This window comes from Athene noctua, chromosome Z (assembly GCF_965140245.1).
Source record: "Athene noctua chromosome Z, bAthNoc1.hap1.1, whole genome shotgun sequence".
In the NCBI taxonomy this organism is placed as follows: Eukaryota; Metazoa; Chordata; class Aves; order Strigiformes; family Strigidae; genus Athene; species Athene noctua.
In genome coordinates, this window is record NC_134077.1 from 32,959,908 (window position 1) to 32,972,018 (window position 12,111).

Sequence of the window (12,111 nt, forward strand, 5' to 3'; positions counted from 1 at the left end):
GACTGAATATTGGGAAAAAAATTTTCACAGCAAGAGTGGTCAGTCAGTGGAACAGGCTGCCCAGGGAGGGGGTGGAGTCACCATCCCTGGATGTGTTTAAGGGTCATTTAGGTGAGATGTTGGGGGATATGGTGTAGGGGAGAACTTTGTAGAGTAGGGCTGATGGTTGGACTTGATGATCCCAGGGGTCTTTTCCAACCTGAATGATTCTGTGATTCTGTGAAAACAACAATAAACATGGAGAAAAACATCATCTTTCGACTAGATGTCTTTGAGCTGACAAGTAAAGCCTAGAACAGTCCAAATACATTTGTATTGTTTCACAATCTGTTTATAGATGCTGAGAATAGAAAGAGAGCACTAGATTCCACATATTTGTTCAGTCTCATAGACAAACACTTACTCCCATGCATGCCCTAAATGAAGTTTACCAGAATTTCTGGAGGCCTTGGTGCTAATTTGGTATTATAAAAGGACTTGCAATCTAAAAAACCATCACGTATCATTTCCTTGCCTAACCTAATCATTATACTCATCTTCAACAAACAGAAAACTGTGTAAGTTTGTAGTTAATGTTTGCCGATTCCTATGGAAAAAATGGTTAGGCAAACTTTTAGTTCAGTTGGGTTTAGGGGCACTAAGAATTAGAAGATTATCTGTATTTAAGATTAACTGCAATGACGACTTTATAGAAGCTACATGCACACATGTGCACCAGTTTGTCACTGGTGAAATGCAATATAGTAATTTTGACATGTCAGGATGGGTGGATGTAGTCATTTTTGAAAGTTACACAGTTATGTTATTCAAACTTGGGTAATTAAAGACAGGTAGATAATTCACAAAGTAGAATTTATGACAGACCACATTACAGGTTTTGGTATAAACCTGTCAATGAAACATCAGAACATTAGAGTTCTTGATTTACATTCCTTCTTTTTGTTAATTCATCAAAACAATTTATTGCTAATAATAATAACATTCCAAAGACAAAGGGCACAGAGATTTGATGATTTTTGTTTCCAAGTAAACTTACAAAGTGCTGCAGATAAAAACGAAAACCCCTTATGATGTCACATCAATATGTTACTCATTAACTGATTTTAAAAACTAGCCTGAGCTGGAGTCATACCAAGACTGCATTTCCTGTAACAGTGAAAGGCTGTGTGTTTAAAGGGTTGCTCTAGAATTGAATTTACCTAATTCTGCAGTCAACTCCATTAAAACAATGAGAAAAGGCAATTCCTTGGAGGACTCCATTTTTCATTCTGAAAGTCAGAACAGCTTCCCAAAGTCAAGTAATGACAACCCAGTCAGCCCTATAGAGAGTTTTGGATCGGCGTTTATAAGGTAAAACCTGACATATTTGGGTATTCTGTATGTACTGGATGCTGTGCCGGGACAGGGCAGCAACACAGGAGGGCACTGGAACAAATACACCAGTGAAAATACTCTGATGAGGAGGCTTAATATGAGAAGGCAGAGCATGCAGAGATGATCGGTTCACTCATGTTACTGATTGTCCTGGGAAAGGGAGTGCTACTGTAAAGGAGAAATTTGTAATGGAGAACAGGGGGGTGTTGTTCTCTCCTTATCTATTACACTGAAGGGCTTTGAAAATGTATAGCACTGTACACCAATAAATTTAGGTCTTAAAATGACCTCTGCTAGGTCATCCAATACAATCTATTATATTTGAGTGGATCTCTGTAGAAAACAAATGTAAGTTTTCTTTAGAACAGTGAATTTAACAAAATATTTTCATGTGTGTTTTAGCCTATATGAAACTTTACAATGCTTATTAGATTATGTATCAAGAGAAAAGCTGCCATAATGGCAAGGAGCATTTATGGAAGTTGAATCCTTCCATGAATTAATACTGCTAAAGGGTCTGCTGATAGAACAATCACAAACAATTCTTAAGGGGGAATCTGTTTTCTTACTTTGGAAAGGTGGACTTGTTGGATTGTGGACTCACATGAAGATGGAATTCATTGCAATGAAGAGTTCTGGATAAATCACGCACATTTTAGCACAGATAAATGAGGGAAGGCAGTGTCAGAGGGTTACAGGTACTTACCACTTACCCTTTGCCATCTACTGCATGAGACAAGTAAACGTCCGTAGTATTTATGTCAACCTATTATGAATACAATAGCTTTAAAAGGTTATTCAAAATAGCTTTAGACTTTAATATCTGCTCAGTGCCCAGCCACCCTGCAAGAGTGATTTGGAGAGAGCACCTCTACATAGTCTTTCTGTGGCTGATTTATATTTCTTTGTGCCTGTGCACTAATTCTTTATATGGGGTGATGTCTCACATCACTAATTGGGTCAAAGTATAAATAAATCTGCTGGCCTCATTTTTCCTCTTTAGAAATGTTATTAGGGCTTTTTAATATTATATCTGCATAATACCCTTTCTTCTAACTCAAATGTCAGAGAGATAATGTCCAACAATTTTAAGAGAATAAGAAATCAGAAATTTTAAGTTTTAATTAGAGCTCTCAGAGGCTCTTACCTAGAACTAATCACTTGGAGCCTTTATTTTTTAAAAATCTAACATGTTTTTGTATGCCTCTCAGTCTCATTTTCTGATTAAGCATTGGGGCATGAGTACATACAGTGGCATATGGAGGGTTCAACACAAGTAGGTGATGTTTAACCACTTCTAATTTGGGCAATAGAATGTTTGTCCTCTTTTCTCTGTCCAGCCCAGAACACTGGGCAGACAGATTTACCTACTTTTTTATTTACCACTAGATAAGCAGTACACAAAAAGATACCATATAAGCTGACAGGAATATGATCAGCCCTTACAAAGAACAGAGTCCTTTGCCTCCAATTTCTCAATAATCAACCTGCCTGCCAAGTAGCAAGTGGCAGGGGCAGGCCTTCTAGAAATCCAGTTTACTCAACTGCTGTTTCAGTAAGAAGGATAATATGGTCATGTAAAGCCCTGCTGTGAAACTATACCTCTATCAATAGCAAAGATGGAATAGCAGGTAATACTAGATAACCTAGTAAGAAGAATGCATGATTACACACAATGAGATAACCAGTGTTATATATTAATGGTTGGACTAGATGATCTCCAAGGTCTTTTCCAACCTACATAATTCTGAATAGCTGGACTGAGGTCTCACCAAACTTGCTTTTTATGTGTTTGTCACAGTAATGATACACTTATCCAGAATGAGGCACATGAAAAATCAGGGGAAATGCTTTTGTGAAAAAGAACTGCAGGGTCTGAATTTTTAGGTACTATTTTCAATACTTATTTTCTTAGAGCATATTTCCCATATATGAAGATGCACCCACAGAGAAAATTCACTACCTTAATGACTGCTCTTGTTCATCCTAATTATTCATGCCTGAGGACAAAACCTGACTATATGCCTAAGTTTTTATGTCTCTGTTTTCACCTCACTGTAACTGGCATCATGGGGATAAGCACAAATTTGCCACAGTCCGGGGGGTTATTAACATTATTCAGACAGGGGAGCTCACAGTTTGTCACCATGGCAGCATGTTATTCCAGACATAGAGCGGAACAGATTTCAGAAGCAAATTAAAGACTCTGGAGCTATAGCTGAGGTGTCAGCCATGCATAATAGATCAGATTTATATTGATAAAAGTATTGGCCACATGTGTATGCAGCATTTTATCAGCATGAATGTATAGAGTTCTTCTGGCATTAGAACAAAACATTTTCCCATAGTCCAGATCAAAATATTGGCAAAAACTATAGGGATCTCAACCTCCCCTTTGGAGCCCATCCCTATAATGTCAGTCAATACCCTGTACCCAGATATCAACTTTAGAAAAATCTCAAGCCTTGGGGTTTTGACCAGTCTTCAGAATGACCCTGCAAAAAATATACTGAACAAGAGAATGAGATTTTTAAGCAATTTATATCAGGACTGTTATAAACTGACTTCTTAAATTTGGCTGAGTCAGAGTTTTATTTAGCAAGCGGCAACAAGCAAAACAGCGCTGGGCGGCCGGGGAGTCTCCTGCTCCAACAAGGGCCCGCAACCCCAGGGCATTTTGTTTCAATCTTATACTATAAAGTGTTACATAGTCATTATACACTTATGCATATACATTACTTGGACCCGCCTATTCCCGCTTCGTATGGTAATTAGCTTATCAGTCTTTTACGCTTGCGCAGAAGCTGTTAAAAATACGGGTAAGGGTCCCCAAATTATGGGTGGTGGTCGTTTGGGATGAAGGCCGTAGGTCCTCCTCACAGTGTACTTTTCACCTTTCGCCTGGAATGTGATGATCCACTAAGTCTGCAGCGTCCTTATCAGCCTAGGCCCAGCAGTCTCTTTGAATAAGGAGATTTATGGTCGTGAACACTCTCTTGTTTGCTTAATTGGGCATCTGCAACTCTTCACACCTTTTGAAGTGCAGATGCTTCTTCTCTTGTTGTTCCCCCCCCTTTCTTCCGGTCACAATTCACACTATCATGTTAATTCAATTAAACATTTGCTGTTAGTCTTACACAACATACAATAGTTCATATGACAGTTTGCTTTTCTATTGTCTTCTTACTGGATTTGATGAACAGGCGATTTACTACCTATCACAATCCCCCCTTTTTCTTTTTACCATGTTGTTCATCAAATCTTTCGAGTGCCTGTTGGCTCAGGATGAAAGTTTCTTCCAATTTCGGTGTTCCCCCCAAAGGTTCACACTTAGTTCCCATGATCATTGAATGAGCTGTTTCTAATCTGTTCTTAATGATCTTTACTACCCTGTCAAATATACAAGGACCAAAAGTTAAGGTTAAAATTAAGAGGATAAGTGGCCCTGCTTCTGGTACCCAATCTGAGGCTATAGTTTCGCATCCCCAATACTTACAATAGAATTGGTTAGGATAATTGCAGTAGCTTTTTCCTGGGTTGGAACTGGGGCAAATATAAAATCCTGAGTCCTGTGTGCAAGGCATTACGGGCACAAGTGTACACAGGGAACTTACAAATGATGGTGCCCCTGATGTTATTACAGTCTGCATTTGCTTTTGGTTACCCCTTTCAGCAGTTAGGGTCCATTCAAAAGGTTGATGGGGCTGGTGGTTCAGTCCAGCCCGTGCTTGTGGCATGTGTGTTATGAGTAGTATGTTCAGAATGTATTGAGAAGGGTGGAAACTCCATTTCTTTGTTATCCAGATAGTCCAATAGATCCAATAGAAGGTTGGTAGGATTCTGAAAGTTTTTACAACTTTTATAGAAGGAGGGCATTGCTCCTGTAGAGTCAAGGTGATTTGCACCCCTTCCTGGCCTTCGCTTTTTAGGAGCCTTTTTCTCTCAGAGTAGGGCTTGAAGTTTTTCCCCACTGGTGTACGTCTCTGCCTCCTCTGCCTACTCTGTTGCATAGAGCAGCAGTGTGCTTCATCTTCTCGGCAGCAGTCGTATTCTTCAGGGGTACGTTTTACCTCTACTCTGGTCTGCATAGGCCTCCCCGTTTTAGCTTCAATCTCAGGCCCTTGACAAGGATTTTGACGTTGGAACTTTGTAGGCCAGTTAGGGTGAGTGTGTGTGTGTGTGTATATATATATATATTTTTTTTTTTTTATTTTTATATATATATTTTTTTTATTATTTTTTTTTTTTTTTTTTTTTTTTTCCCCCTTCTCTGTTGTTTCTAATTTTAAGGCCCAGTTAGTTAACCACCGTTCTAGTCAGTAATCTTGATTACGACTAGATCGGAGGTTCGCCTCGAGTGTATTATGAATCCACCAGCCTTCTTTACATGTATTGTATTCTATATACACGAAAGGGAAACAATTATGGGTTTTAATTAACAAAATATTAACATCTCACTCATTGAGTTCTTTTGTGATGTCTTGTACCTTGACTTTCACAGTGTTCGTTTAGGTCTTTCGAAGAGTGACTCGCAGATCTCCGGGAGAGCTGGTCACCTGCCAGGATGAATCTCGTATAGGTCCTTTCACACGACTGGCATGTGTCCACCCCTTCTCAGCAGTTCGAATAGCAGTTTCTGTAGTGATAAGAACAACATAGGGTCCTTCCCAACGGGGGGGGTTAAGGAAGATTCTTTCCACGATTTAATCAATACTTTATCTCCTGGTTGAATTCAATGCATTGTTATGTCCAAAGGAGGCCTTTGTACCACCATCCCTCGGGCTCGCAGCTGTTTTCTCCTTGCCATTAGTTGTATTAGGTAGGATATTATTCTTGCATCTTTAATTTGAGGGTGATCAGGGGGCATTTCCAAATCATAAGGCATTCCATATAACATTTTAAAGGGAGATATTCTAGTATCTGTTTTAGGCTGGGTTCTGACATTTAGTAGAGCCAGAGGTAAACATTTAACCTAGGACATCTTAATTTCCTGTGAGTGTCAGGGTTCTCCCATTCAAAGGCAAAATAATCTCTACATTCCTCTTTAAGAGGGCAGGCCCAAAATGCATCATTTAGGTCGATGACACTATACCATTGATGTTCAGGGTTCAATTGGCTTAATAGCTTGTGAGGGTTTGCTACTACTGGAACATAGTACCAGTTCTTTTGTTTATTTCCCTTAAATCATGCACTAATCTGTAACTCCCATCTGCTTTCTTAACGGGCAATATTGGAGTATTAAAAGGCAACATACAAGGTTCCAATAGTCCCTTATTAAGGAGTCTTTCTATTTCAGGCTTTAAGCCTTTCTTGCCTCCTTGCGGCAAAGGGTACTGTTTGATTTTGGTCGGGATCTCTGGGTTCCTAATGGTTGCTTCAAAAGGAGGTAATATCCAGTCTACCCACTGTCTCTGGGGTATACCATACTTCTGGGTTAATCTCTTCTTCATCCGCAGCTGCAAGGGGGCATAATCTGACTTTGAGTTCTTTTTCTTCCACTTCCAAATTGACTCCTAATTCTATAATCAGATCCCGTCCAAGCAAATTATAATCTGCTTCTGGTATTAATAAAAATGTTCCAATCACATATTTACATATTGATTCAATAATTATATTATGAAGAACGGGGACTTCAAATGGTTCACCTTTAGCCCCTATTACATTAACTTTTTCTGATGATACCTTACAACCTGGAAGTAAAGCCTGAATGGTAGATCTTTTGGCTCCTGAGTCCACAAGGAACTCTACTTCTTGTCGCTGAGGACCCACTTTAAGTTTTATTAAGGGCTCTTTGTTCTTTGGGGTCCCCAGCACATAGAGCCCCTGACCCCACTAATCTTCAAAGAATATTTTCTCATCTTGGATTCTCTTTCAACAAACCTTCTTCACATGCCCTTTCCTTTTGCAATAAAAACACTCCACTTCCCTTATATTTTTTTTTTTTTTTTTTTTTTTTTTACGCTCTAAGTCGGAGGGATGACTGCCTCCTTCCTAGGAGCGTCTCTCTTTTGTTCTCCGACAGGCCTTCCCATCGCTGCTAAAGCTCCTCTCTGTCCCTCTCTCATGGCCATTGCCAATACCCTCGTTTGCTCTCATATTTGTTTTCTCTGGTTTTCCTCTTCTCTTCTAACATAGACTTTCTGAGCTTCTCTCAGTAATTCATCCATTCCTCTCTCTTGCCAATCCTAGATCTCTTTCAGCTTCTTCCTAGTATCTACCCAGGACTTAGCCACAAACTGAGTTTTAACAAAGCCTGCCCCGCAGGGGTGGCAGGATCTACTCCTGAGTATAACTGTAAGCTTTTTCTTAATCTTTCAAGCCGTTCAGTAGGTGTTTTATATTTCTTCTGTTGTTCACTAAAAGCTCTATTAATATTCTGCCCTCAGGGACTGATTCTTTTATACCTTGGACTACAATCGTCTTCAGGTCTTGCATATGGCCTCTATCAATTTCATTCTGATTATTCCAGTTAGGTTGAATTAGAGACCGCTCCATATCTGTTGCCGGGCTCTGCTGATGTTGTTGGTCCCAGATTCTCATTCCTGCCCTCCTGATCATGTCTCCTTTATTTTTTTTTTTCGGCAGTGAATAATATAGCTATTATGGCTTGCATTTCATCCCAGGCATAAATATTTGGTCCTAAAAATTGATCCACCCTCTCCGCCACACCTAGGGGGTCCTCCCATTGCAACCTCCCTTAGGGGGTACAAGTTGCTGTTGCCTTGTCCTGCTCTAGTCTGACTCCCGGTTACTCTTTGCTCCCTCAGGGAATTTGGTGGGGAGTCTGAATCTCCTGGGTATTCTGGTGCAGTTGGGGGAGGTGGAGGCTCCCGAGGTGGGCAGGGTGATTTCCTGACTGGGTCTGTCCCATTGCAGCAGGATCAGAACCACCAGTCAGAACATCATCAATATATTGATATATCTTGACCCTTTCCCTAGGAGGGATTTGAGCAAGCTCCTACACTAGTGCATAATGAACAATGGTCAGTGGATGGCAGTATCCCTGGGGGAGATATGTAAAAATAAATTGCACACCTTCCCATATAAAGGCAAAGCCATCTTTGTCTGCCTCCTGTATTGCAGTCAGTTTAGCTATGTTAGGTACTGCAGCTGTTAGAGGACCTGTATGGACACATAATCGCTGATAGTCAACTGTCAGTTGCCACTTCCCTTTAGCTTTATGGACTGGCCGCACTGGGGAATTATAGGGTGAGTGACTTGGAATGATTATCTCTTGTTCCTGCAGCTCTGCTGTTACCAGAGCAATCTCCTCCCTGGAACACAACAGTAAGGCGTAAGGTTTCACATTAACAATTTTAGAAGGAGGAAGTGCAGGCGCTTGCTGTAAAAGTCTTATAGAGGTAGTTGGGGACCAAGATTTCCATTTTCTTTCTTTTGAATCTACCCAGGCTTGTCCCTTCAATAGGTCAAGTCTCAGGATGTGGAATTTTTTTATTTATTTATTTATTTATTTTTATTTTTTTTTTTTTAGAATTATAATAGTTTCTGTTGCAGTTTCATCCCCAGGTAACCAGCATTTCAGCCGAGCAGTTAGCTGTGGCTTAGAGTCCCCGAAAACATCTGTAACCCAAATCTGCTTTTTGCCAGGAATTATGCTATTCTGCTTGGTAATATCAGTTTGGAGTGCTGAGACCTGAGCACCCGTATCTACTAGAAAAATAACTGGAGTTTTAAGGGAGCCAAGCGGAAAAGTAATCAATAAGTCTCCCTTAGTATTTTCTGTGAGCCTCCTTAAATGGACCCACCCGCCATCCCCCAGCTCACTTACTGGGGATGGCACATCCAGTTTCCCGACCCTAAATCAATCAAGTCCTCTTCAGGGGCAGTTGGTGTTTGTGAAGCAATTACCACCATCTCGTTAGTTTTCAGTTCTGTCCCTCCCTTCCTCCAAAAGGTCTGCTCGGCTGGGGTGGAGGCAGCTTCCTTCTGCCTTTCCAGGCTCGAATGAGCTTTTCTAAAACTGTAGTAGGCAGACTATCCATTAACTCTCGGGGAATCCCCTGTCTTGTTCCCTCAGTCCACAAGAGGTTTCTCTTTGCTCCTAAAACTTGTGGAGTGGAAGGGGACAGATTTTCCTGCTTTTCCATTTTGCATATGGATGGCTTAGGTTTACCTGTTCCCCTGATAAGGCCCATTCTTCGGCCATAATTTATTAAGTCCTGAGCTATCTCTTACCAAGTCATGGGCTCTCCCCCCTGCCTGTCTCCCCCCTTGTGAGGCTAATACATTCCACAAACGATCTTGTAATTGTATTGCATGTGATTTCAAAGAGTCCGGCAAGCCCCGAATCAGGGGAGTCATTTGATCGGGATTATCAATTAATAGCATCGGGGCAGGCTGCTGATTTTGCCAGACTTGTAAATTCCTGTTTGCTATTCGGAACAGAGCCAAGATCTGTCCGGTTGCAGGTTTCTTGTTCATTCATCCCTTTTTCAGACCGTGAGATGATTTTTAAAAATTTTTTTTTTTTTTTTTATTAAATTTGGTTTTCGGTCTAAGGCATCTAAGAGCTGGTCTTTTTGCCTCTTGATTAGCAAGGTTAAACCCTCGTTTTAGAGGGTTTAGCCCCCTCTGGTGTAGATAAATGTTTAAAGTTTGGCAAACCCACTCTTCAAAAGACCCGAAAACAGGCCAATAGAGATGGTCTCCTCTAATTTGTTTGCCTCCCCAAACTTCCATACAATAATAAATCATTTTTACTTTGTCCTTACCCCGCCTAGAGGGGTAATTTTCCCAATTAGTTAATATCAATCCTAAAGGGCTATCTGGTGGTATCTGAGGGTACCTCGCCTGGGTTCCCACGCCACCCATGGGATCAGAAGGCTTGCTCTTCTTCTGTCCCATCTTCTGGAGCGTCTGCACACACTCACACACTCTACTCCCCCTTTTCGTGGCCCAGTCCCTCGCGGGATATGGGAACCGCACTACCGAGGGGTCCGCACTCGCTTCGCCCTACTGGGCGTCTCACACACCACGCTCCAGGCAACCCAACCCCAACCGAACGGAAAACCGGCCTATACTCACGCAACCCTGTGCGTCTTCGTCCGGGACTTCGTGCACAAAGATTATGGGGTTAACCGGTGTTCTTTTGTTTGTTGCCGAATTTTAGGGTTCGTCGGTCGGGGCTTCGGCGGAGCAGTCCTCAGGCAGGGGCCGCCGAAATTCAGCGGGGCGCCTCCCCTGTATGGGGCTCCGCCTGGAAACCGCGATCCGAGTCACGGCACCAATTTGTTATAAACTGACTTCTTAAATTTGGCTGAGTCAGAGTTTTATTTAGCAAGCGGCAACAAGCAAAACAGCGCTGGGCGGCCGGGGAGTCTCCTGCTCCAACAAGGGCCCGCAACCCCAGGGCATTTTGTTTCAATCTTATACTATAAAGTGTTACATAGTCATTATACACTTATGCATATACATTACTTGGACCCGCCTATTCCCGCTTCGTATGGTAATTAGCTTATCAGTCTTTTACGCTTGCGCAGAAGCTGTTAAAAATACGGGTAAGGGTCCCCAAATTATGGGTGGTGGTCGTTTGGGATGAAGGCCGTAGGTCCTCCTCACAGTGTACTTTTCACCTTTCGCCTGGAATGTGATGATCCACTAAGTCTGCAGCGTCCTTATCAGCCTAGGCCCAGCAGTCTCTTTGAATAAGGAGATTTATGGTCGTGAACACTCTCTTGTTTGCTTAATTGGGCATCTGCAACTCTTCACACCTTTTGAAGTGCAGATGCTTCTTCTCTTGTTGTTCCCCCCCCTTTCTTCCGGTCACAATTCACACTATCATGTTAATTCAATTAAACATTTGCTGTTAGTCTTACACAACATACAATAGTTCATATGACAGTTTGCTTTTCTATTGTCTTCTTACTGGATTTGATGAACAGGCGATTTACTACCTATCACAAGGACTACTGACCACCAGCTCTGTGAATGTCATACCGCTACATACATTAACATCAACCCTAGTGATAATCAAATGCAGGTTGTATATCAAATGGTTGGGGAAAAAAAAAAAAAAAAAAAGTAAAGATTCAGCATGTGCCAGTAACATTGACATTACGTAAAAATTTAAATTAATTATTTTTTCAAAAAAAAGTACAGCTTATAGAAGTAATTTTCTAAATGCAAAGTCATAGAAATGGGAGACAAAAGGGTCCTCAACTGTAATCTTGGCTCATCTATTGCAATGCATAAATCAATCAAATAGAATCACAGAGTGGTTTGGGTTGGAAGGGACCTTAAAAATCATGTAGTTTCAACCCTCCTGCCAGGGACAACACAATACTTGAATTTCGATCTGTGATCTGGCATTAATATTTACCTGGTTTTTGCATACAGCAGAATAACAGAAAAACTCTGTAACAATTTCTGACATAAACTGTAAAGATTGTTTTGTTGCACTGGAGGTTTTGTTTGGACACAAGAAAGGATCCATATATTCAGGTTTTCTCTGAAGATTTCTGGATGGGAATGCTAACTTTTTTAAAGAAAATTTACTTCTCCATTGAAATTATACCCCTCAGAAACATCCAGTGCACTGCTGTAACGCCGAGGCTTAGTTCAGACTAATCCAAGCAGTCATGTGAAAGAGATAAACACATACCTACCATATTCTAAAAGGTATGTTGTCTTTAGAGCTCAATTATGAGCACCTGAAACACTGGCAATCCCTTCACTGTTCAATGGCTTACACTTGGGATTTGGCATTTACCCTACGTG

The 12,111-nt window shown here is 41.1% G+C and overlaps 1 protein-coding gene across 1 annotated transcript in view; it reads left to right on the plus strand.

Annotated features, from left to right (window-relative positions):
* Positions 1-1,228: 1,228 nt before the first annotated feature.
* The window catches only part of GRAMD2B (GRAM domain containing 2B), a 51,532-nt gene continuing 40,649 nt past the window's right edge, over positions 1,229-12,111 (plus strand). The window contains exon 1 of the mRNA XM_074931445.1: positions 1,229-1,350. Within this exon, the coding sequence (XP_074787546.1) occupies positions 1,229-1,350 (122 nt within the window). The remainder of the gene's footprint in view (positions 1,351-12,111) is intronic.